The following is a 21,574-nucleotide window of genomic DNA, read 5'->3' as shown; positions in this document are numbered from 1 at the left end:
TTTTGGACACTATGCAAACTGTCCGTCTACTTTCTTGTAGACCCTTCATGGTGCTGTCTACCTTTGAAATGCCTGGCAAGTAATCCCGGTCTCTGATTAGTAGTCTGAGGTGTTTGTTGACTTCTAATCTAGGTATTACTTGCTTTAAGACAAACATTAATTCTTGACCACTGTATGAAAGGAAGGCATCATATTCATAATGCATGGTATCTGGTATACATCTGTTGAACGGAGTTACAAAACCAAACCTTTGCTTGGATTTGTAGATAAGATATCGTATTTTCCATTTGTTTTTAATAACTATTATACTAATAATAAATGTGACAAATATTGCTGAGGAGACTGAACAGCCTATGTACCAACCCAAGAATGATTTACATTGCTTTTGCAAGTTGTGTACAGAGGATTCAAGAGATTTGAAATCGAACATGGAATCTGTTGTCGAGCAAGTATAGTTTTCAATGTGTAGAAAATAATTTTTGTTCTCATGCATCCATACCAAGAAATCTTGATTCTCACAAGTACAAGCTATCCCATTTCTTGAAATGTCGATGGTTAAATTGGATAGTTGAAAAGCGTGTCCAAACTGTTGCCGAGCGTGTGAACTTAGCGTTGCAAATTTGTTCTCAGACAAATCAAGTAACTTGAGATTCGACATTTTGCTCACATCTACCAACCATTCAGATAATCCATTGTTGCTTGCATCTATATATCTTAATTCGTTCGAGTTTTTTAGGAGAAGTTTTGGTAGTGACAGTATCCTGTTAAAAGATATGTCTAGCACCTCAAGACTGGTAAACGTATTAAAGATTTCACCGGTTGAGTCTCCTTCCAGATCCTGACTGATATCATTGTGAGAAAAGTTCAAATGTTTCATTGATTTTGCATCAAGTAATCGAACCATGCGGGAACAAAAATTGTTTGACATATCCATTGTTTCAATATGATTTGGAAAAGTATGCACATGTTCCCTTAAAGCCAATATAAAGTTGTTCTGTAGGTAAACATGTCGAAGGTTTTTAGCAGTAACTTTAAAATGAGGTTCAATGATATAGATTTGGCTATTTTGAGCATAAAAAGTTTCTAGATTCGGTGGTAAAGGAATAGTCCAGTTGATATTGAAAGTTACGTGCTCTTGTTGATAAATACTTTTTTTCCAATTTTTATCTAATTTTTCTTGGCATTGGCTTATGATCGGGTTAAGATACAATCTTGGGTGATAGGATTGAAAACTTGCGTTAATTACTTTTAATTCCAGCATCGAGCTAAACTCTAACATGTACAGACCTGCTGTTAATTTATTTTCTGCAACTCCCAATGTTTGTATGGTTTTGGGCAAGTAATAAATCACGCCCGGTTCAAAAAGTTCAAGTCTGTTTCCTGCAAGATATAGTTCTGTCAAATTAGTTTTTCTAATGTTGTCCAAGTGATTTCTTTTAATGACGGTACCAACACCACTTTCACAATTGATTCCACTAAAATTCAATACCGAAATCTGTGTTTGGCTTAGGCCAAATGTTATATTAGGCAAAGATGCAAATCCCAGATTTCTGTTGTATGAAATGTCAAGGTACCGTAGATTAACCAGCTCCCCAAACACTCCTTGGTCGACATCACGTATGTTGCAGTATGACAAGTCGATATATTCCAGCTTTGATAAACATCCAAAGGATGTCCTATTTAAATGCTTTATAAAATTCCACGAAATGTTGAGCTGTTTCAATTTCTTTGGTAATAAATTGCGAGTGATTTCATGAATACCGTTGTGACTCAAGTCTAGGTAAGAAACGCTGTTATTGAATTTTGGTATATATGATAAACCTCTTCCAGAGCAATTAACCTTTGCCTCCTCACCGTTGAATTTCCATGTGCAATTTTCTGAGAAGAACTTGGCTGAGGTATTCATTGCAAACATCATCAATATAAGGAACATCGCCATTTCTTCACCTCACTCACTGATAATTGCGATTAAAACATTGCTTGTTGTTGATTTAAACACTGAACAACGTATATTTTTCTTTCTTCCGCAAAATTGTGCCCTTTTGTGTGTCCATTAAAATTAATGTTTCCTTGACAGATGACAGCTTTACTTATTTTCAACGGTTAATGATTTTTTTGACAAGAAATGATATTTAATCTTTGCAGATTGCTGTATTGGATTTCCATCACTTTTTATGGCATCTATACGAGGGTTGTCCCAAAATAGCGTAGACAGGACACATAATTTATAATCTGTTCACTGGAATTTCATTAGATTTCTATGTTTTCTTCAATGACCCTTTGGCAAACAATACTGAAAAATTCAAATCTGTATTTTATTTATTTCTCGAGAAAATGAATAATTAGTAACAACAAGTTTTGTCAGGCGGCGCAATGTGCGACGTCGAAAATTTCCAGTTTTACGTTGTTGGTAAACCCTCCACATCGTTTACGACAACATTTACGTTTTAATTCCGAAAATGTCTCAGAAAAAATATTACCTTTGAACAACCTGATTGCACATTCAACATATATTTCTAGTTTTTTTGTTTTTGTTTTTTTTATTAAATATTTTCTTAGTACAATCGATCTGTCGGCTCCAAACTTGCCTGTATTACTTTTGTCTAACGTCCGTATTGCCGAAATGTATCGTTCAGCATTTTGAAGTCCACCGATATCGTTCGGGGTTTCTTTTTTCCACTCATTTTTATCATACTTGTTCAAATATTTTTAATGTTGTTTAACTACTTATTCACAAAACGCATTTTTAATCGATTTTGTTAATTTCATTTACTTCCAAAGCCGCTTAGTAAATAATAGAATTATTATCAAATATCAATGTATGTTTTATTTGAATTTTTTCATTCGAAAAGTACTTTTCCTCGCAATTTTCTTTTCATTATGTTGATTTTAACTTTTTGTTTTTGACATTGCGCCGCATGTCGAATTTCTAATCTAACATGCTTTCATTTCACTAATTTAATCTCAAACAATATTTGATTTTAAAACATTATTTGAATGCAAATTTCTTGAACCCTTTGTGGCACAAATTTCATCTTCCTTTGTCTTCGATTAACTGAATAACGCCACTTGTCTACGCTATTTTGGGACAACCCTCGTATATGTTTATTTTTGATAAACATACAGTTTAACCGCATTTAATTATATGAAAACGCTTAAAGTAAGAAATGCACGATTAAAAGTATAGTTTTCTTATTTAAAGTTAAAGATTTAATTGTACGATGGCTTAAAATTATATAATTATAAGTAATAAGGAATCATTCTTCGGTCGGAGCGTGATCAAATCTATCATAAAGCCCTTCGGGCTTTATTGGATTTGATCACGCCCCGACCAAAATTATCACCTCATAATACTCAAAGAATGATTCCTTATTCCTTATATATGTAGTTTTTTTTCAATTGTTTTATAATTCTCTTGTTTCCACCTTTTTAGCCGGGCTCTGCTGAAGGCAAATAGCCAATGTTACTATAAATAGCACAAGTAAACAAAAAACCTAACAGCGTCAAAGTAAAAGCTTCCGCTATACCAAATAGTTACACAAAGAGCCACGTTTGTCAAAAGTGTTGGCATTTTGTCTCTTTTATTCTAATTTCGAGAGAATTGTCTATCTTTTTTAGTTTTCTTATTAATAACTTGTTTTCAAAACAAGACTATGCATTTTTGATACATACAATGCGCATGAATTTTTATGAACTACTTTGCTGCGCGTTGAAGAAATTGGGATTGATAATATAACGCTTGTTGCAAAATTCAAGGCAGTAACTGTTGAACTTTTTTCTACTAGACAGATATATTTTTGTTTGTAGCTGCTTACAAAATTTGGTCGGTCTCTAATACTTTGCCGACATTAAAAGCATAATTATGAGAGAGAGAGAGAGAGAGAGAGAGAGAGAGAGAGAGAGAGAGAGATTAATTTTCAGTCTTTACCAAACAATATGCATAAAGACACACCAAAAGAGCCCGGCTTTCAGTACTTCAATTTATTTATAGCATTATAATTGATTTTTTTTATTTTTTATTTCTTTGTTCCTGCTTCTATTTCGTATTATATTTTCTCGTTTTCATTTAGTTTCCTACAGGTAAATATATTTCCTTTTCTAGTTCTGAAGGTTTTTTTTTTGTTCGAGCAAATATATTGTTATATTTTATTGAGCTCTGCTGAAAGCAGAGGCCTGGCTGTAGGCAGTTACTTTAAATTGCACAACTTCAAAAGTAAACAAAAAACCAAACAGCGTCAAAGTAAAAGCTTCCGCTATACCAAATAGTTACTCAAAGAGCCAGGTTTTGTCAAAAGTGCTGGCATTTTGTTTCTTTTCTTTTTTTAATTTCGTGAGAATTGTCTATCTTTTATAGTTTTCTTATTAATAACTTGTTTTAAAAACAAGGCTATGCATTTTGAACACATACTATGCGAATGAATTCCATGAACTACTTTGCTGCGCATTGAAGAAATGAGGATTGAATAAATAACGCTTGTTGTAAAATTCAAGGCAGCAACTATTGTACTTTTTTCTACTAAACAGACATATTTTTGTTTATAGACGCTTATAAAATTTGATCGCTCTCTGACGCTTTGCCGACATTAAAAGCATGAGAGAGAGAGAGAGAGAGAGAGAGAGAGAGAGAGAGAGAGAGAGAGAGAGAGAGATTTTACACAATATGCATAAAGACACACCAACAGAGCCCGGCTTTCAGTATTTCAGTACTTTGATTAATTTGGTAATTCTGCTCTCAATTTGGTCAAATTTTGTCCAGTCTCTGAAAAACAGCCAGACTGTCGATTTTATAACTCCATCTTGATTTTTATAAGGGTTGATATCCTTTGGGTAAGGAGTTATTATTCATTTTACGGGAGCCTGCTGCACTTTGGCTATTCGACACGCATGATTTGCAAGATGTTGACACGCATGATATGCATGGTTTTGACTTTTAGAACTATTTTACTAAGAGCTTGGACTTTGGATAGTTGGTGTCAAACAGCAATTTCATTGTTGGCCACTCAGTCATTGCTCTTTGAAATCAACGAGATTTGTCTTGCTTTTGAGCTAAGACTATGCAATCGGTGTATATTTCGCTTGAAACCAGTGTCATTTTCAACTTGTTTTGACGAAAGAAATAGATAGTTACGTCCTAGTGAAAGTCCAAGGCCTTGTTAAAATGGTTCTAAAATGCGCTCTCAATTGTTTACTGGGATATTGAGTAATTTTGTACATCTGTGTTTAATATCTGCGATGATTGTCAACATTATCTTGTAGCCTTTCTTTTTAAACATATGCGATCTACACTCACAATTTTTTTTTATTGGACCAGCTTCATTGTTAACGTTTGAAAGTCCATGTCGGTCTTCTCACTACAGCCCTCTTCACATCTTCTCTAGCCAAGAGTTTACGATCCACTTTGCTCCCCTTCAACCTTGTTGTTGCTAGCCAAGAGTTTACGATCCACTCTGCTCTTCTACAACTCTGTTGTCGCTAGCCAAGAGTTTACGATTCACTCTGCTCCTCGACAACCTTCTTGTCGCTAACCAAGGGTTTACGATCCACTCTTCTCCTTCACAACCCTGTTGTAGAGGAGCAGAGTAGATCATTAATCATTGGCTAGCAAAGATGCCCTCTAGATCACCTGACTAAGTTTCAGGAGCATCAAATTTAATTAACTCACACCTATTAATCTACACTTTTATACGTAGCATAGCTGTTAAACAGTGTTCAAATGTGTCAAGGTTAGAAATTTTATCTTTCGGAGTGTTTGTAAATATTGTGTGAATTATGTTTTTTCGGACCAATATTCACCCGTATAAATGATTATCTTAAAAAGTATTGTTTTTGGAAACAACATACTGTGGTTTCATTAATTTTCGTGGGTATCAATTTTCGTGGATTTTCTAAAAACCACAGTTTCAAGGATACGTATTTCGTGGCCAATGATCCAATCAATACGAAATGTTAGTTGAAATTGAACTTCAATGAACATTGAATTTCGTGGATCAACTTAACAACGAAATCCACGAAAATTGGTATTCATTGAATATTGATGAAACCACAAGTATGTGCCATCTTATACTGATATTGGATATCATTTCGTTTGTTAATAAACGTCTTTGCTCATACATTCTATTTTGTTTTATCAAAATATTTTACTGATATGTTATGATTTATCTTTCAAATATGCCATAATAATGTTAAATATATATATATGAGTTATTGCCCTTCCCATGATACAGATTGAAAATAAATGAAAAACTATCATGATATTTATCTGATCATATCGTTATGTTATATGTATGTTACTTCAAGATAAACATGAAGATTTAATTTTAAAAATTGTGAACTCTAGCTATAGCGCATACGTATGAAATCTCTTTACGTTACCATAAAAGCGAGTAGTCTTTCTTTGTGCGGTTTAAAAAAAGTTTGATATCGCGTAAGATGACAAAAATTTTAAGGAAAAAAAGCCCCAGTTGTACACTAGATACCTGATAATATTCCCTTTCAAATCACTAGGTCAAGATCCTAAAAATGCAAAACATGTGATAATCTGACCACAAACCTTACACTTGTGTATATTTCTGTCCTTTATTTGATATGGCTTGATAGTGTTTGACAGTGTTATATATATATATATAATTTGTATCGTATAACAGTCACCAGAACAGTTGTATATTACAATAGCTTAGACCATTAAAATGCTAAATGTATGAATATACATTTACAGTTTATAACACTAGAATTTAGTGAGTTTTCATTTGCTTTCCCAAAAGCGCATACAGGCAAAAATGGCATGCAGTCTTCAATTAATATTGGTGAATGATTAACTGCAAAAAGTCCGTAAAAATCGGGGACATGCTACAATATTGCAACACGCTTTACCGACCCTAGCGTATTTAATATTAAAGGTAGTGTATATTATCCTTGTTTCGAATTTTTCATGATTACAAATGTAAATGTCATAGGAAACAAGTAAGAAACTCATTTTTTCAATCAGTCCTGTGCATTGATGAAATCGAACGCACCTTCAAAGAATTCAAAGAAAGGACAAGAATTAGGAGTGGCAACACTCCCGAGCTCTTTTTTTTTTAATGGAATGAACAGACGTTTGCATTTCCCATATACAGTATTCAGCAATCAATATTTGTAGGTATCCAGTGTCAATATTTGCTCAGTGTTCGACCTGACGAGACGTCGGCTGAAGTCAAAGGGAGAGTAAGTTCAGACACATCGATTCCTGTAACTCTCCTGAAAAACTTCTAGTTGTATTAAGATAAACATGAGTAAACTAATTGAGAAATACAGTGTAGTAGCATTGAATCAAAGTACATGTAAATCTCTTACGTCCCGATGGCTCACAATTAAGAAATACAACTATGTGTGTTGAAAAGGGGAGGGTACAATTGGGTCAAAACAAAATTATCCAATTTGAAGTTGCTTAATGCTGAAGTATATGCATTTACCTTGATGATGGGTCATTTCCTAGCTTCGGGTCATTAGCTAGCAAAATGGCTACTCTCGATCTGCACGTGCATTTCATATACTTCATTTTCCGAGGTGGGTTAGCGTGTATGAGGCAAGTAAAGTGATGATATCAGTAGTTAATTGCCTAAATAATTATAAATGGTATTAATTTTTTTCTACAGAATTTGTGTGGAAATAAGATTAGTCAGTCCAATGCTGTGGCTTTTTGTGCGCCATAAATTGCAACTTTTTTAACATGCACGGAACTATATCTCCAGGTCGTCCGTCCGAATACTTTCCAGAACATGATCTACAGACTTGCAGCTGGAGCATTTCCAACTTGGGAGCGGGGATTCTATTGCGTTGTCCAAAAAAGATGAACACTCTATATTCTAGTTATGTTTTTTTTTTCATATTGTATTAAATTTTAAAATTTGTAAGAAGTTCTTTGTTGCGAAATGTTTAAACATCGGTAAGCTAGCTGTAACAGTTAATGACAATGTACGTGACACATTTCATCAAGATCTGGGTTGAGAGTCATACAAAATATGGGCAGTTTATATATTTTACCAATTTTATCATCATAATCGTGAAACAATTAATTTTTGATGGTATTTTAAATTAATCCACAATAGTGACATATCTAAAACATAAACCTTATTTTGAATTGATTATCAATGTATCAAAGGCATGCTCAATAGTCTATAGTTATTTTATTGACGACATTTAAAAAAAATATTAAATTTAATATGATTTGATTGTGTTTTATACCTACTTAATTGAGCACAAAAATGACAGCCGATACCATCGATTTTTTCTGTGCGTTTATGAACAAGTGTCAAATATGTCTGAAGATAGGGAAGGTTTTCTAGTCCTTGATATCGGAACAAACACATATTGATGTTTAATTGCGCTTTAAATCGTGGATTTGATTCCACGATAACGCCTCACAGTCTTTCATAAACCGGCTATCAGCAACATGCTTCCACGCAAGTCTGGTTCTAGATCGGTTCTATAAATGCCTTTGATTACCTGATCGTAACCTTTTATCGAAAAAAATCCACAACCGTCAAATTCTTTAAATGAAGATTAATTAGCCGGCTCTGGCTGGCTTAAATAGGAAAATATGATAATTGTTCCAAAAAATGAGAGATATCAGTCATTTATAATGCTAAGCTAGAGAATTTTATTTAAATTTTGAAATCCTGTTGAAATATTACGTCCATCAACTTTGACTTGGATATAGTTTACGGTTTGACATGATGAAAACTTCCCATTTGATATATACAATTAATTTGGTTTTCACAATAATTTCTAGCCGTCTCACACATCAAGATCTTGTCAACAAATAAATGTAATATACTACAAATAAGCGAGTAGACAAAACTTGTTAAAAGTTGATGAAATGCACGTAAAAAATAATCAAGGCATTTTAAAGATATTATATAGGCTACTTTGTACGTATGTAGAAAACTTGCAGTGCCATTAAATTCTCATAGTATCGATTCCTTAATTACATAACAAACATTCATTTTTATCAAATATTACAAAAAGAAATCCAAAAGGCTAATCTCAATAAACATCTATACGTGGGTAATACGAATTCATTTCCATAAGTAACGTACATGTATATGGTGCAGTTTTATAAAACTTGTTTTTTTATATCGACCCCCCCCCCCCCCCCCCCGCAGTAACTTACCAGTATCTAATTGCATGAAAATGTCTCTCTCTCTCTCTCTCTCTCTCTCTCTCTCTCTCTCTCTCTCTCTCGTTCGTAGTTCAAGGATTGGGTTTTCTTTTCTTTTTGTAAGAATCTTTGTGATTTACCTAAAAAATTTAACGGAAATATTTTCCCCATTTCCTCTTAACCTTAGCTCTAACCTCTGATGAAAGTTGATTGAAAGATAGGCTTTTTTATCCAATTTTCGTATTTTGATTTTATTGACGTCAAAATTAAGGAAAAATTACTTAAAAGAATTTGTCCTGGCTTCTGTCCAAAATTCATTCATTTTTTCCCCTTCTGATCATGAATGAACTACCGACTTTCCCGTGTGCCAAACGACTTCACAAGTCAATATTTGTAGATATCAACTAAACAATATTGACTTAAATGTTGAATAGACTGTTGGGCGGCTGAGTAATTTACAGTCTTATTCAAAATATCCACCTTACGTAATACAGAAAGGTATTTTCTTTGATATGTAAAGTCTGATTCAACCATTGAAATCGAAATCAGCACATGCAGAACTTTATCATTCACTCGAATACACCGTTATTATCGTTTGGTGGCCAAAGATTTAATTTGTTAATTTTTTTTATTAAGTATCAGCAATTCCTGCGAAGACTTAATCTTAATTAATCAAAATTACAGGCACTAGTATTTAAAACCAATATATACATGTATCAGTCCAGCGTTTGTGTAATTGTTCACGAGTATGTTGAATGTTGTTTTTCGAAAAGAACTCTTTTAAGAATCCAAAAGATTTGATAAAGGACAAATAATGTTGATAAACTTAAAACAGGGAAGTACCGCTATTCTTTATTCTTTTTGGCCACTGTTAATAGCTAATGTGGATATCTATTTCCCTGTAACGTTTAAATTGAACTTTTGATAAAATATACACAAACAGGTTAATAATAATTATTTCCTTAAGTATAGGTATACATAAAAGGACTGGGTTTTTTTAACAATAAAATTTTGTAGCATTTTGATATACTAACAGACATGCTTTCAAAACTTTTTTCTTCGGATAAAAGAATTTGTAATATGATTATTCTCATAATTTTGAAAAGTAAGGTCTGCAAAAATTATAACTAAAATTATAATAACATAATAAAAATGTTTATTCATAAATAAATACACCGATAAATTCTGCTCCAACTGAGAATGTCAGAGTATTGCACACAAGAGATGAAGAAAAATGGAATGTCATCATTAATATATCATTTCCTTCTTTCATTCAGAACAAATCTTTTCCCAGCTTCTGTCTGTTGTTTTGTCAAAGAAACCTGAAAAATAAAATTTTGAAATCATTAGTATTCATTTTACGGAATTAAAAAATCAATGGATAAAGTTAGTTTTCTATTTATATAAAAGCATTCAGTTTTCTCTCAAATTTGTTTCTTTAGATTCATCCATTTTGTGTTTCTTTAGATTCATCAATTTTGTGTGTATACATGTTTAAGTATTTTTCTCTTTTTTTTTCAATTGATAAGACAATGCCGTCGCGCACCTGCAGTGATATTTCCTCCGTGGTCTGCTGCATTATGGGTTCCTTGGCCGAGTGATGCAGGGAGAATATAGGATGATTTACGTCTAGGGATCCTAACTGTCAATATTGCACATGATTCATATGATCATATCCACACGCAAAAAACCACATTCATTAAAATTGCTAATCATTTCCTACGCTTAATTAACTGTCAATCGAGATGTCACTTTCTGAGCTATTAATAGACTCCTGTGAATATTTCCAGAGCTTTATGTTCTTCATTAATATTCCGTAATACATTCTGTCGTCCGTGTCCTCCTCTTCCGGAAGTGGTCGGAGGTATGATGGAGGAGTAAGCTGATTGGACGCTATGATGGATGATGCGGAAGAACACAGAGATGCAATGTCATTCTCTGAATCGGTGGGGCTGCTGGCGCCAACGTCTTCAATGTCTGTTAATAGATAAAATGTAATTCAGAATCTAAACAATAGACTTTCAATACTATTTTCAGTTTCTAGTAAGATTTACGTGCATGTAGATATATTCATATGTCACAACTGGAAGCAAATACAGATGTAGCTAAGGGCATATAGTGACAAGGGTAATTCACGGCACCAATGCTCATTTGGTTGTGAAAGTTTTTGACTAATTACTCCCCACCCCTTTCAAAACCGCTATCATGAGTCTGGCATATGTAGATAACTATACATAAGTGTTCGATGAATAGATACATAGACAAGTAAAAACGTGGATAACTTATAGACAAGTGGATATATGGAATATCTGTGTACCTGAGTTGGAATCATCCCGCTCGTCCCCCTGGACCATGACTGGAGCACTCCTATGCCGGACCAGTGGGTTCCGGAGACAGGTGGTCACTTCCGCGCTCCGTCGGTTGGCTATCCGCTCCATACTCCGGGGTTTCAGGGAGCAGACACTGGCGCTACGTAACACCGGGTTTCTGTGTCCACTCTTTGTCATGGAGCCAATGGTGATGTTAATGGATATCAGTTGCTTCATCAGCTTCACATCTTGACTTCTCATGTCCATCTGAAAAGATAACCCTGTTTCATAAAAATTTTGCTTCTCTAATCCAAATCGATTGAAATTAATAAAAATTAATTTAAAAAAAATGTTTTATTAGATTAAAAGCCATGCAAAATTTCAATTTAATGATTTTTTTAATAAAAAAAAAAGATGATAAAGTATTTTATTTTCTTCGTAACTCACCAACTCCGATTTTAATTTCGACAGAGCTAGGGTGATTCTGTCCAAAGATGAATCCTTCTCCATGTTTAACTGTTTGAGTCGTGTGTAGACTGTAGACGGGTGTGTATTGTAGAGTTTTTAAACCGATTGCAAAGGTGTCAACAGATTTTATACGTCTCCTTCTTTTTAAAAAAAATTGATTGACGGGTCCTTCTAGAGGTTTACCTGAGATCACGTGATCTTCAATTCAAGCCCACTTTTGTTGTCAAACGTAACAACCAAAAAATTAGACAGTCAGTCATAAAGTGCACGAGACAATTAGCGCGGATAATAGAGGGCCATTTCCAGGTATGATGAGTGGCCTTAGCAAAATAAAAGCCAGTCTGTGTCGGGAGCTTGAGAACGGGAGTGGCAGCTTACTACAAACATTAAAACTAAACCCGTGGTGTTGTCCCCGTAATCCCACCACAATCCGTTATATAGATAAATAAGAGAGACTCGTACAGTGCACTGAGAGTTTACAAAGGAAGAAAGAGAAAGTAGTTCGATCTTTTTATTGCTATTGTTCATTGACATTATTTACTTACACGCAGTTCACCAAATAACATAATTTTTAAAGGGAAGAAATACTACATTTTTAAAAATTGCTATTACTCAAATAGCTCAAATGTATTTTGACTTCAATAAGATAGATCGGAACATGTTTATTTATTATTTAAATTATTTCAAAGGCAATCAAGTTCAGTAATTATCTGTGATATTTTATCAATATCTATATTGAACAAAAATTGAGTGTTATGTAGCATGTGAATTTGTTACCGTATATTTTTGGTATTAGTATTAATTGTTTTTCCTTCCCTTTCGTCTATATTCAATCTAGATAGACTTAATGTATAATTGTAATGTGTATAGTTAAAAAACTTCATATTGCAGTTTAGTTTTCGAGATCGTTTGTCTCACAGAAAGATAATGTCTTTTAAATACAATTTCCTTGCTTTTCCTTATACCAAAGTTAAACAAATCGAAGTTTTGCATATCTGTATTATTTTATAAATCTTAAGAATGCTGCATTTTGACAAATGGTAAATTTAGAGTTCGATCGCTGGGGGATTAAGTAATGGAAAATTGGTATTTATACTAGAGAATCTGTAGAAAGAGTTCTGAATGCTGTTAAAAAATTGCATTCTAACCAACAATAAAGGACCGTGTCAATTTTGTTTCTTTATTCTATCATTTTGAATCATGCAAACCAATTTTCCAAAACGCAAACGTGTCAAATCAAATTTTGAGAGTTGACTAGTAAAAAAGAAATTGTTTGTATTATCAAATCTAGAAATGGAGATTACATCTTTGTCGTGACTAATTCCGTTTTTAAATTCTAATTCATTTGCTTATTCTTTGTGAATCTCGACACACATCGGTTTTGAAAGAAAGAAGCAATTATTCTGAATTTTTTCCGACTTTCCATCTGAAGTCATGCATGAGATTGATTAATAAAGATTTCCTGTTTATCGGTCCGATATATACACGTAAGATGTAGGACAAATAAGTTACTAGGTCAACAAAAAGGCTTAATAGATTTGATTGTACTTAAATTTACTCATCATCGTTTTAAGCTGTAACAAAGATACTGGTACAGGTACATGTACTAATTCTTGACAAAATAAAGCAACTTATCATTAACAATTTAAAATGAATAACTGTGCAACTTTTTAAGAACGATGTAGAGACATTTTCATTGTTTTTCTCTTAAAACTGGTATACAATATTATTTTTAAAAGAATTGAAATTTGTTAACTCAACCCCCCCCCCCCCCCCGCCTTATTCAGTCCGTTTGAACTACAGGTACTTTAAAATTATTTAACCTTTAAAACCTGTAAGCAAAAAGTTCTATGTAACATTATATGTGTTTACACACGCAGTATGATTTTAGCCAAAATACTAAAGAATATAAAGTGCAAAATTCAAATGCCAATAACAAGAGGGGGTTAGAAACATGTACAAGACAATCTCCGGGGGGGGGGTGTGTTAAAATTTCTACTTTTTCAGTGTATATGTGGCGACTTTGATTCGAATTGAATTTCCAATATATTGCTTCTCAGTTAGGAACAAGTGACTCTATCTAGTAATAATATTTTCTCTGTCTTTCCTTGTGTATATATAACCTCATAATCCAGTACGATTTCTAAATGTATTTAAAGTGCAAACTATACATGTAACGCTTTTGTTGGGTTTGAAAAGAGAATAAGCTAGGCCAAGTACATTTTTAAAGCATTTTGACGAGCTTGTTAAAGATTTTGAATTTTCGGTAAAATAGAAACTTTGACTTGAACATCCAATAAATTGCCTCTCAAGAAAAGAGAATGTTTTATGTAGCAATAACATTTTTTTTCTTTTCCCTCTCCGTATATATACATAACCCCGCAATCCAGTACGATTTCTTCGGAAACGAACCAAGGACATTTGACAATCCTCAACTTCTTTTTATTAAAAACTCAAACATGTAACAATTAATTCAAAATACAGTCAGTGAAGAGTGCGAATGTTAAACATCACGAGTCGACTGCAAAATATTTGAATTGTTGCGATAACTGGGTAGTACTTTAACCATTGTGCCAGGGTCGACAGAGTTGGGTGCTTTGCAGTTCAAATCCCTGATTAGATGAACTATTTGAATGCATCCTCTTTCACAGATCGTCGAACTAAGATTTAATGAACTTGTTGGTATAGCTGTAAAATTGTCCGTTTGTTCAAAATCTGCCAAAAAGGCCCACTCTGAAAAGAAAACGTACGCTTATAACAGTTGTAATGAGATACCACCGACATACGGAAATTTATGACGCGAATTTTCAATTCAATAAAATATACATACAAAGAAGCAACAAAACGGACTGTGTTGAACCTGTTTTCTCTAATGAGAGACATTCCTTCAATCTGCATTATATTGTAAATATAAATGTCATTGCTTTTTAAAAACGGCTGGAGTGCGTGAACTGATAATAACGACAAATTCCACTTTTTTATTTAATTAAAGACACCCTCCGTAGGCAAGGAATTCGCTGGGATCTGCTCACCAAATCTCTTCTTTTAAAAACTGGAAAATAGAAAGTTGTTTGGCACTTGAAATAAATTATAGAGGTGTTGTTTGACCAAGATCACTCAGACTCAAGATATGATTGACAAATGTATAATAAATTGTCCGTAAAGCGGTACTTTATTTGTCATCAAATATTTTGAAGACTTGCGTAATAAATTTTATAAAAAGCGTTACTGTATAATGTCTGATGTTTATTCAGGCGTATGGAAGGTTTAATGAAATACGACAGAAAGGTAGAATTTTACTGATCGAAGAGAGAGACACATAAAAACCGCATAAAAACCTCACGATTAAATGGATGTTACGAATATCGTACAAAATGCAAGTGATCTGTCTTGTCTGAGGTAAATACAACTCTTCTATTGAAAACAAGAACAGAAGGGATCGGAGCTTAGTGAAACCTGATTCTGTCTGAGGAGATGGAAAAGGATTCCTGCCCAGAAGACAGGATAACCCATGCCTTATCACAACTAAAATCCGACTTGGTAAGTTCAGTTTTGGACAAGTTTACTTTCGTTTTAACTCTTGCTATTTGGTTGTTAGATGTCATGCAGCTATGTTTATATTCTCCTTATCAGTTTCGAAGACACTACTGAATCAAAACAGGGGTACAAATGGCTAATCAAACTGATCAAATACATATGAATCATCTCCTTAAATCCAATTTATGATTTTTTAGGAGGATATCCGAAGTCAGGATGTTAAACTCATGAAACAACTGTTGGCCATCAATAGCGTCATAACCTCCATTACCAACCCAAGAACCAGAAACCCCATTTCAAGGAGCGCCACCTTCAGTTGTTCTGGAAAAAAACGCCCAACCGTCAAATACACGAAGAAAAGAGCGTGCGATGACGTCATGTGTAATCTCAAAAACCCATTGGTCAGATACGGCAGTGAACCTTTGGTGATAGATGACGATATAGACAAAACTGGTTCCCAAGAATCGGTGTCAGATTTGAATGCCGAGTCCGCCCCAGCTTTTCCGCTATCGCTATCCTTCTCCGGAAGAGGAAGTTCTATCACACTCATGGGTTCTCTAACCGAGGAGGAAGAAATGGACGATGCAAAGTATCACCAGATTCTTATGAAGAATATAAAACTTTGGAAAAAGTCAAAGAGTCCAAGAAACTATAACTAGTTTCATCATGTGTCATGTATTTCATAATGTGATTTTTGTCGACAAAACGTATACATTTGTTATAATTTATATAAATGTACATGTGCAACCAGATCTACATCATTTTTATTATTTTAAAACTGTAATTAAGATACATATATATATATATATATATATGATTATAAACAATTATGTATATTTTAAAGATATTTAAACAATATATGTACTAATGTATATTACTACATTGAGAAGATAGTGTGTACATGGTACTAGAACCACTTCTCTTGTCATACAACCTAATATTATTCAAGGTTATTAACTAACTAATAACTACCGATACCAAATTAAAGATACAAGAGCATTAAAGATAATTTCATTATTCCATCACTGCATTTCGTGTAAATGATATAAAACTCATAAAAAAAACTTAAGTTTATTTATTTGTTCAGCGTATCTGCACACGATTTTTAAATTGAAAAAAAAATTGTAAACCGGATATATATCAGATCTATATGCTAATGCTATGGTCGTGGGAAGGTTTGTCATGGAAATCTCGGTGAAGACAATGTCTTCACTCTATTACATAATAAACATAAAGAAAGCAAACAATGAATCATATTACAGCAATAAATGTAATTGAAATGCAGAGGACCGTCTCGTTTTAAAGATTAGACACCGCACATTTACTGAAATCATACAGGTATCTTCTCTGACTCAGGAAAATTTATGCAGGTGTAAAAAGTGATCTCAACTCGGGAACAAAAGAAGGCATTGATTTGTTTTACCAGTATAGGTAAAAGTTGTCGTCTGCTGTCACTGGGTCATAGCGACATCTGTGGAAGTTTTTGATAGAGATTAGAATTGATAGATTGATACTTCTAAATGTCACAAAAATAACGAAGAAACCAAATGATCTAACTCCAGGTTGAAACCAGAAACGTTTGCTATGGTTTAATTTTCATCGAAGAACATTGCAGAGGGTTCTCCTATGATGGGTTCATCTCAGATATGATCTGAGAAAGCAAATTTGTCATTATAGCAAAGATTCACACAGAGAACAATGTGAACATTCTTTTCACTTGCAGCAACCTGGCAACAAAATGTGAGAAGTGTGACGTCAGACCTTTAAGAGAATGGCAACCAATGGCAACCTGAAATCCAAAGAGATTATATAACGTAAAGAAATCTCCAGCCAATTTAGAGTAACCCAAAAAGAAATGAAAAATGGATCCCCGATTCTCTTTTAACTCCGGGAGGTTGCATTACTTAAAGATTAATCAAATACCGAAAGTTTGATCGTTTAACTTTGATGATGGTCGTTTAATAGTATCAGATGACAAATCCTTGAGAAGCAACACTGGGGTTGCTATCGCACGTGGGGTACAAAACGGAATGCGTTTTACGACAATCGCTACAAAGATCTGAAGTATGTGTCTCTGAGTTGATGAAAAGATAAGAACCAGATTAAATAAAAAAAGATCTAAATGCATTCCATACACACAAATTAGAGCAAAATGGAGAAATAATTAATATGAATCAATTTAATAATAATGGCGTTGGGACAAGATTAGGAAGATTTATGACGATTATCAATCTTTTTTTCTGCTCATGGAACATTTTTAGAATGTTAAACCTATAATCAAGGCAAGCATAACGTGGCTAAAATGTGCAGCAGTAATCCGGCTATAGCATTACGGCCTTTATTTATTTTCCTCTCGGCACTGCACACAATACCCATGCTCAATCAATCATGGTTATGTAATTAGATCGGCAGTATTTAATTTTAGAGTTCAATTAATATGGAATGCAATTTATTTTATCCCATGTCAGCTATTCTAGCAAATTCAATTGTCGTATTAAAACAGTTTTTTTTTCTTCTCTCATGTTGATATTATGATGTTTCCCCGACATCCCCAATTTATAAATTCTGACTGCCTTCAGATGCTTCAATATACCAGCATATATATGTACACATACATGTACAAGTACATCTGTAATGTGTAAGTACATGTGTAACTGGTTACCGATATACATGTACATGTAAATGTACTACACCGGACAAGCATTTAAAGCGTTATACTTTAATTTGTAAAACTTTGCTGCAAAAAGTGTAAACGTTGAACAAACAAATTAATTTTTTAAGTTCAAAAATAAAACATCACCCAGATAAGACTAAAAGAAAAATTTAAAATAATGTATACTATGAAAAACAGCAAACCAAATAATTTTTTGGAAGAACGAAAATAATGTTCACTTGTTCTATGTGATCCTTCAAATAGTTTATAAACCGTAATACTGTTTTTCATTTATCTGTAAGTTGATTCAAATTATACAATAATTACAAATGAAACTTGCATTATTTACGAGTAATGTACATGAACAGCATTTACCATATAAAGTCTATGGTAAAGTTGATTTTCATTTCAATAAAAGTGAATCTAAAGAAAACAAAAAAAAAAAAAAATCCCCCAAAATTGCAATTCAAATTGCTTAAATATTTGAAGAAGTTTACAAACACGTATACATATATATAAATCATATTACATGTACGCGGAGTATTACAAAGACATTTTTACAGCGCTGTGTGCGGTCATGCAGGCATCTCTTTATTTCTGAAGGTCATTCGATGACGTATCGTAGACTACAAAGTCCGGGATAACATTTCAACATCATGTATAGCCCATTAATAAATTACATAAATCAACTCTTCCTCTGAGCGTTTCATATATGAACAGAAAATACTACAAACGTAATATATAAATGTGTTTTGCCCATTAAGTCCATTCTTTCTTGTCATTCATGCATCCTCCCACGCAAACACAAAATCCCACAGTCAAATACACAAAATTATGCAACTCATTCAGTTATAAATTATTTTTGCCTTAATAAAAGGAGTAAAAAAGGATTTTAGGAAGTCCATTCAGTGCAATAATTTTTATCATTGAATTTCCTCCTTTGGAAACATTTCGCCGCTAGGCTTGTCTGATCAAAGCATGTTAACGTTTTAAGGACTGGCAGAATGGTTCCACCCAAAGAATTCACGCTCGGTCGTAAAGGACCACGCCCATGGAGTAACTCTCCATGACAGAATTATCATGTGCAGTTTATTAAATAATAATTTAATTGACTTGTCATGCATGCGCGATAAATGCTTCGTTGACAACTGTAAAGAATTTGTAACATTTAAGTGCTTTTAAATCGTAAGCGTATCAGCAGTGTAAAGCAGAAGTGGTCGGTGCACGACAAATATGTATTCTTATATTTTAAAAATTCTTTGTGGTTTTAGCCTCGATTTTGTTGTTTTTGTATTTGTTTGTTTTTGTTTTATTTTGTTTGTTTGTTGTTGTTTTATTTCTATTCATTATTTTATTTATTCTTTATTTCTAATTCTATTTGCAGAAAATGTACATTTTACGTATGTGTTACATTTGTAGAGAGTTATACCAGTGCAAATGTGGCAGTTTTGCAATCGTCTCAGAAGAATTTTCCATAAAAAATAAAACATACCACGTGACCACTTTTAAAAATTTGATCTATCTCACATTTTAAGAGATATTTACTGTTATGAAAAATGGAGAATAGAAAATAATATTCACAAGGGATTTTCTACACAGGTACATGTAGGCCCTATATAATATAGGAAAATATTTACTCCTTCAGGAATTATATGTATTTCCAAGGATATTAATATAAATTATATATTTAACAATTTGTCGAGACACACTAAAAGAATGAAAACTGTTATTCTATCTACCGGTATATATATATATATATATATATATATATATATATATATATATATATATATATATATATATATATATATATATATATATATATATATATATATATATAATTTTAGGTACATTAAGTAAGAAAGTACTAAGTAATCGTTTATTATAGTGACATTGTAAATAAAATGGCACATTTATTTTTTGGAAACTGACTTTAGAAAATGATAGGAAGCTCTGTAACTGTTCCAGCTGCATATATTGATTTTTTTTTTCAAAATGCAATTTCATATCCATATGTGCGCTGTGTGCGATTGCAATTAATATTCCATACATGAATGTAGATTGTATCAAACTATCTGATAAAAGTAAATTTAAAATTCCAATGAAAAAAGAATTATAACTAATTAATTGTATATCCATGAATAATAATATAAAACTGATTTAAATTTTAAAAAAACCACTCTTAACAGGCACGTAGCATCAGGGGGGGGGGGGGGGGCAGAGAGGGCCTGCCCCCCCCCCCCCCCCCCCTTTTTCTTGCAGCGAGTAATTTTTTACAATTTACATATAAAAAATTGAATTATCCTGGAGTTGCCCCCCCCCCCCCACTTTTTTTTGGAGGATGTAAAAAATTGATATGAAAATAAGGAAATTAGGATTGAAATTGAAGTTATAGACACGCCAGCCCCCCCCCCCCCTCCTCCCCCCGGATTAGGATTTTGAAGATTTTGGGAAAGTCTTCTTTCCCTTTTTTGTTTTTTTTTTTTGCTTGTCAAGATTTTTTGGATGAGTCTGCCTCCCCCCCCCCCCCCCCCCAACTTTCAAAAACGATGCTACGTGCCGGCTTAACATAAATATTATATATACAGGTACTGCAATATACAGGTATAACGTCTTAGTGCATAGATTAGACTGTACATTATTAAACCATTTTACTATCGCCAATCCTCGGTAGTATAGTGGTAAGTATCCCCGCCTGTCACGCGGGAGACCGGGGTTCGATTCCCCGCCGGGGAGGCAAATTTTTTTGTTCTCTACTTAACTTTTATAATAAATTTTATAGTACTTTCAACAAACATGAATATTTATTGTAAATCAATAATAATTATTTTAAAATATTCACCCTTTTTACTCTCATATGCACACCGGTTTTTTTTTTCTAGTCAACAAAATCTTCCCAGAAAGTACTTGTAGATAAACGTTCTAACTTTTTTGTACATGTCTCAATAGTATAAAAGTTGAATATTATCCATGAACTGAAATATAAGAAGAAAAAAAGACGAATATCTTTAAAGTATTTTATATTTAAAGTTTAAAAATTAATTAATTATTCAATACATATGTATACAAATGTACATATACAAAGGTATTTGTATATATATGCATTTATTAATGTATTTTTTTTTTTTTTTTTGCTTTAAATTTATTTTTTTTCAAGTTTTGTTTACCCCCCCCCCCCCCCCACACACACACACACACACTTTTCAAGTGACTAAGACAATGGAAATTGAAGGGGAAGTCCATTTTTTCCCCAGATGATACATTTTTCATGATTGACCTGGGATAACAGATATCTTGAAGGCCAAGCCCCAATGTCAACCGTCTCCCAGTAAACCCTTGTTATTCACACTGCCTACAACCTGGAATAGATCTACATGTACAGACAGGGCCAGCTTTATGAATGGGATTCCCTTATCTCCAATCCACACATCTAGTCTACATAAGCCTATTGAGGGAAAAGTAAATATT

At 33.3% G+C, this 21,574-nt stretch overlaps 2 protein-coding genes, 1 non-coding gene and 1 pseudogene across 3 annotated transcripts; 2 read left to right on the top strand and 2 right to left on the bottom strand.

Annotated features, from left to right (window-relative positions):
• Nucleotides 1-824: 824 nt before the first annotated feature.
• On the bottom strand, nucleotides 825-1,961 carry LOC128184640 (toll-like receptor 4; annotated as a pseudogene).
• Nucleotides 1,962-10,275: 8,314 nt separating this feature from the next.
• Nucleotides 10,276-12,054, bottom strand: LOC128184765 (uncharacterized). The gene is made up of 4 exons (XM_052854355.1): nucleotides 11,896-12,054; nucleotides 11,457-11,715; nucleotides 10,686-11,116; nucleotides 10,276-10,461 (listed from the first exon to the last, which is right to left on the bottom strand). Exons 1-3 carry the CDS (start codon nucleotides 11,956-11,958, stop codon nucleotides 10,869-10,871), a joined length of 570 nt encoding a protein of 189 aa, XP_052710315.1. The 5' UTR covers nucleotides 11,959-12,054; the 3' UTR covers nucleotides 10,276-10,461; nucleotides 10,686-10,868.
• A 2,951-nt stretch (nucleotides 12,055-15,005) lies between these two features.
• Nucleotides 15,006-16,358, top strand: LOC128184341 (uncharacterized). The gene is made up of 2 exons (XM_052853782.1): nucleotides 15,006-15,456; nucleotides 15,651-16,358. The coding sequence occupies exons 1-2, from the start codon at nucleotides 15,391-15,393 to the stop codon at nucleotides 16,110-16,112; spliced, it is 528 nt and encodes a 175-aa protein (XP_052709742.1). The 5' UTR covers nucleotides 15,006-15,390; the 3' UTR covers nucleotides 16,113-16,358.
• Nucleotides 16,359-20,770: 4,412 nt separating this feature from the next.
• Trnad-guc (transfer RNA aspartic acid (anticodon GUC)) lies at nucleotides 20,771-20,842 on the top strand. Its single transcript has one exon. It is a non-coding gene; the product is annotated as a tRNA-Asp (tRNA).
• The last annotated feature ends 732 nt before the right edge of the window (nucleotides 20,843-21,574 follow it).

This window comes from Crassostrea angulata, chromosome 5, assembly GCF_025612915.1.
Source record: "Crassostrea angulata isolate pt1a10 chromosome 5, ASM2561291v2, whole genome shotgun sequence".
NCBI classification, from domain to species: domain Eukaryota; kingdom Metazoa; phylum Mollusca; class Bivalvia; order Ostreida; family Ostreidae; genus Magallana; species Magallana angulata.
This window is presented reverse-complemented; position numbering and strand designations above follow the sequence as displayed.

Coding starts and splice junctions, on each gene's coding strand:
- LOC128184765 (XM_052854355.1), bottom strand. CDS start 11,958: ATGGAGAAGGATTCATCTTTGGACAGAATCACCCTAGCTCTGTCGAAA. Junction 11,716..11,895: donor CGAAATTAAAATCGGAGTTG/GTGAGTTACGAA, acceptor TTATCTTTTCAG/ATGGACATGAGAAGTCAAGA. Junction 11,117..11,456: donor GCGGGATGATTCCAACTCAG/GTACACAGATAT, acceptor ATCTATTAACAG/ACATTGAAGACGTTGGCGCC.
- LOC128184341 (XM_052853782.1), top strand. CDS start 15,391: ATGGAAAAGGATTCCTGCCCAGAAGACAGGATAACCCATGCCTTATCA. Junction 15,457..15,650: donor CACAACTAAAATCCGACTTG/GTAAGTTCAGTT, acceptor ATGATTTTTTAG/GAGGATATCCGAAGTCAGGA.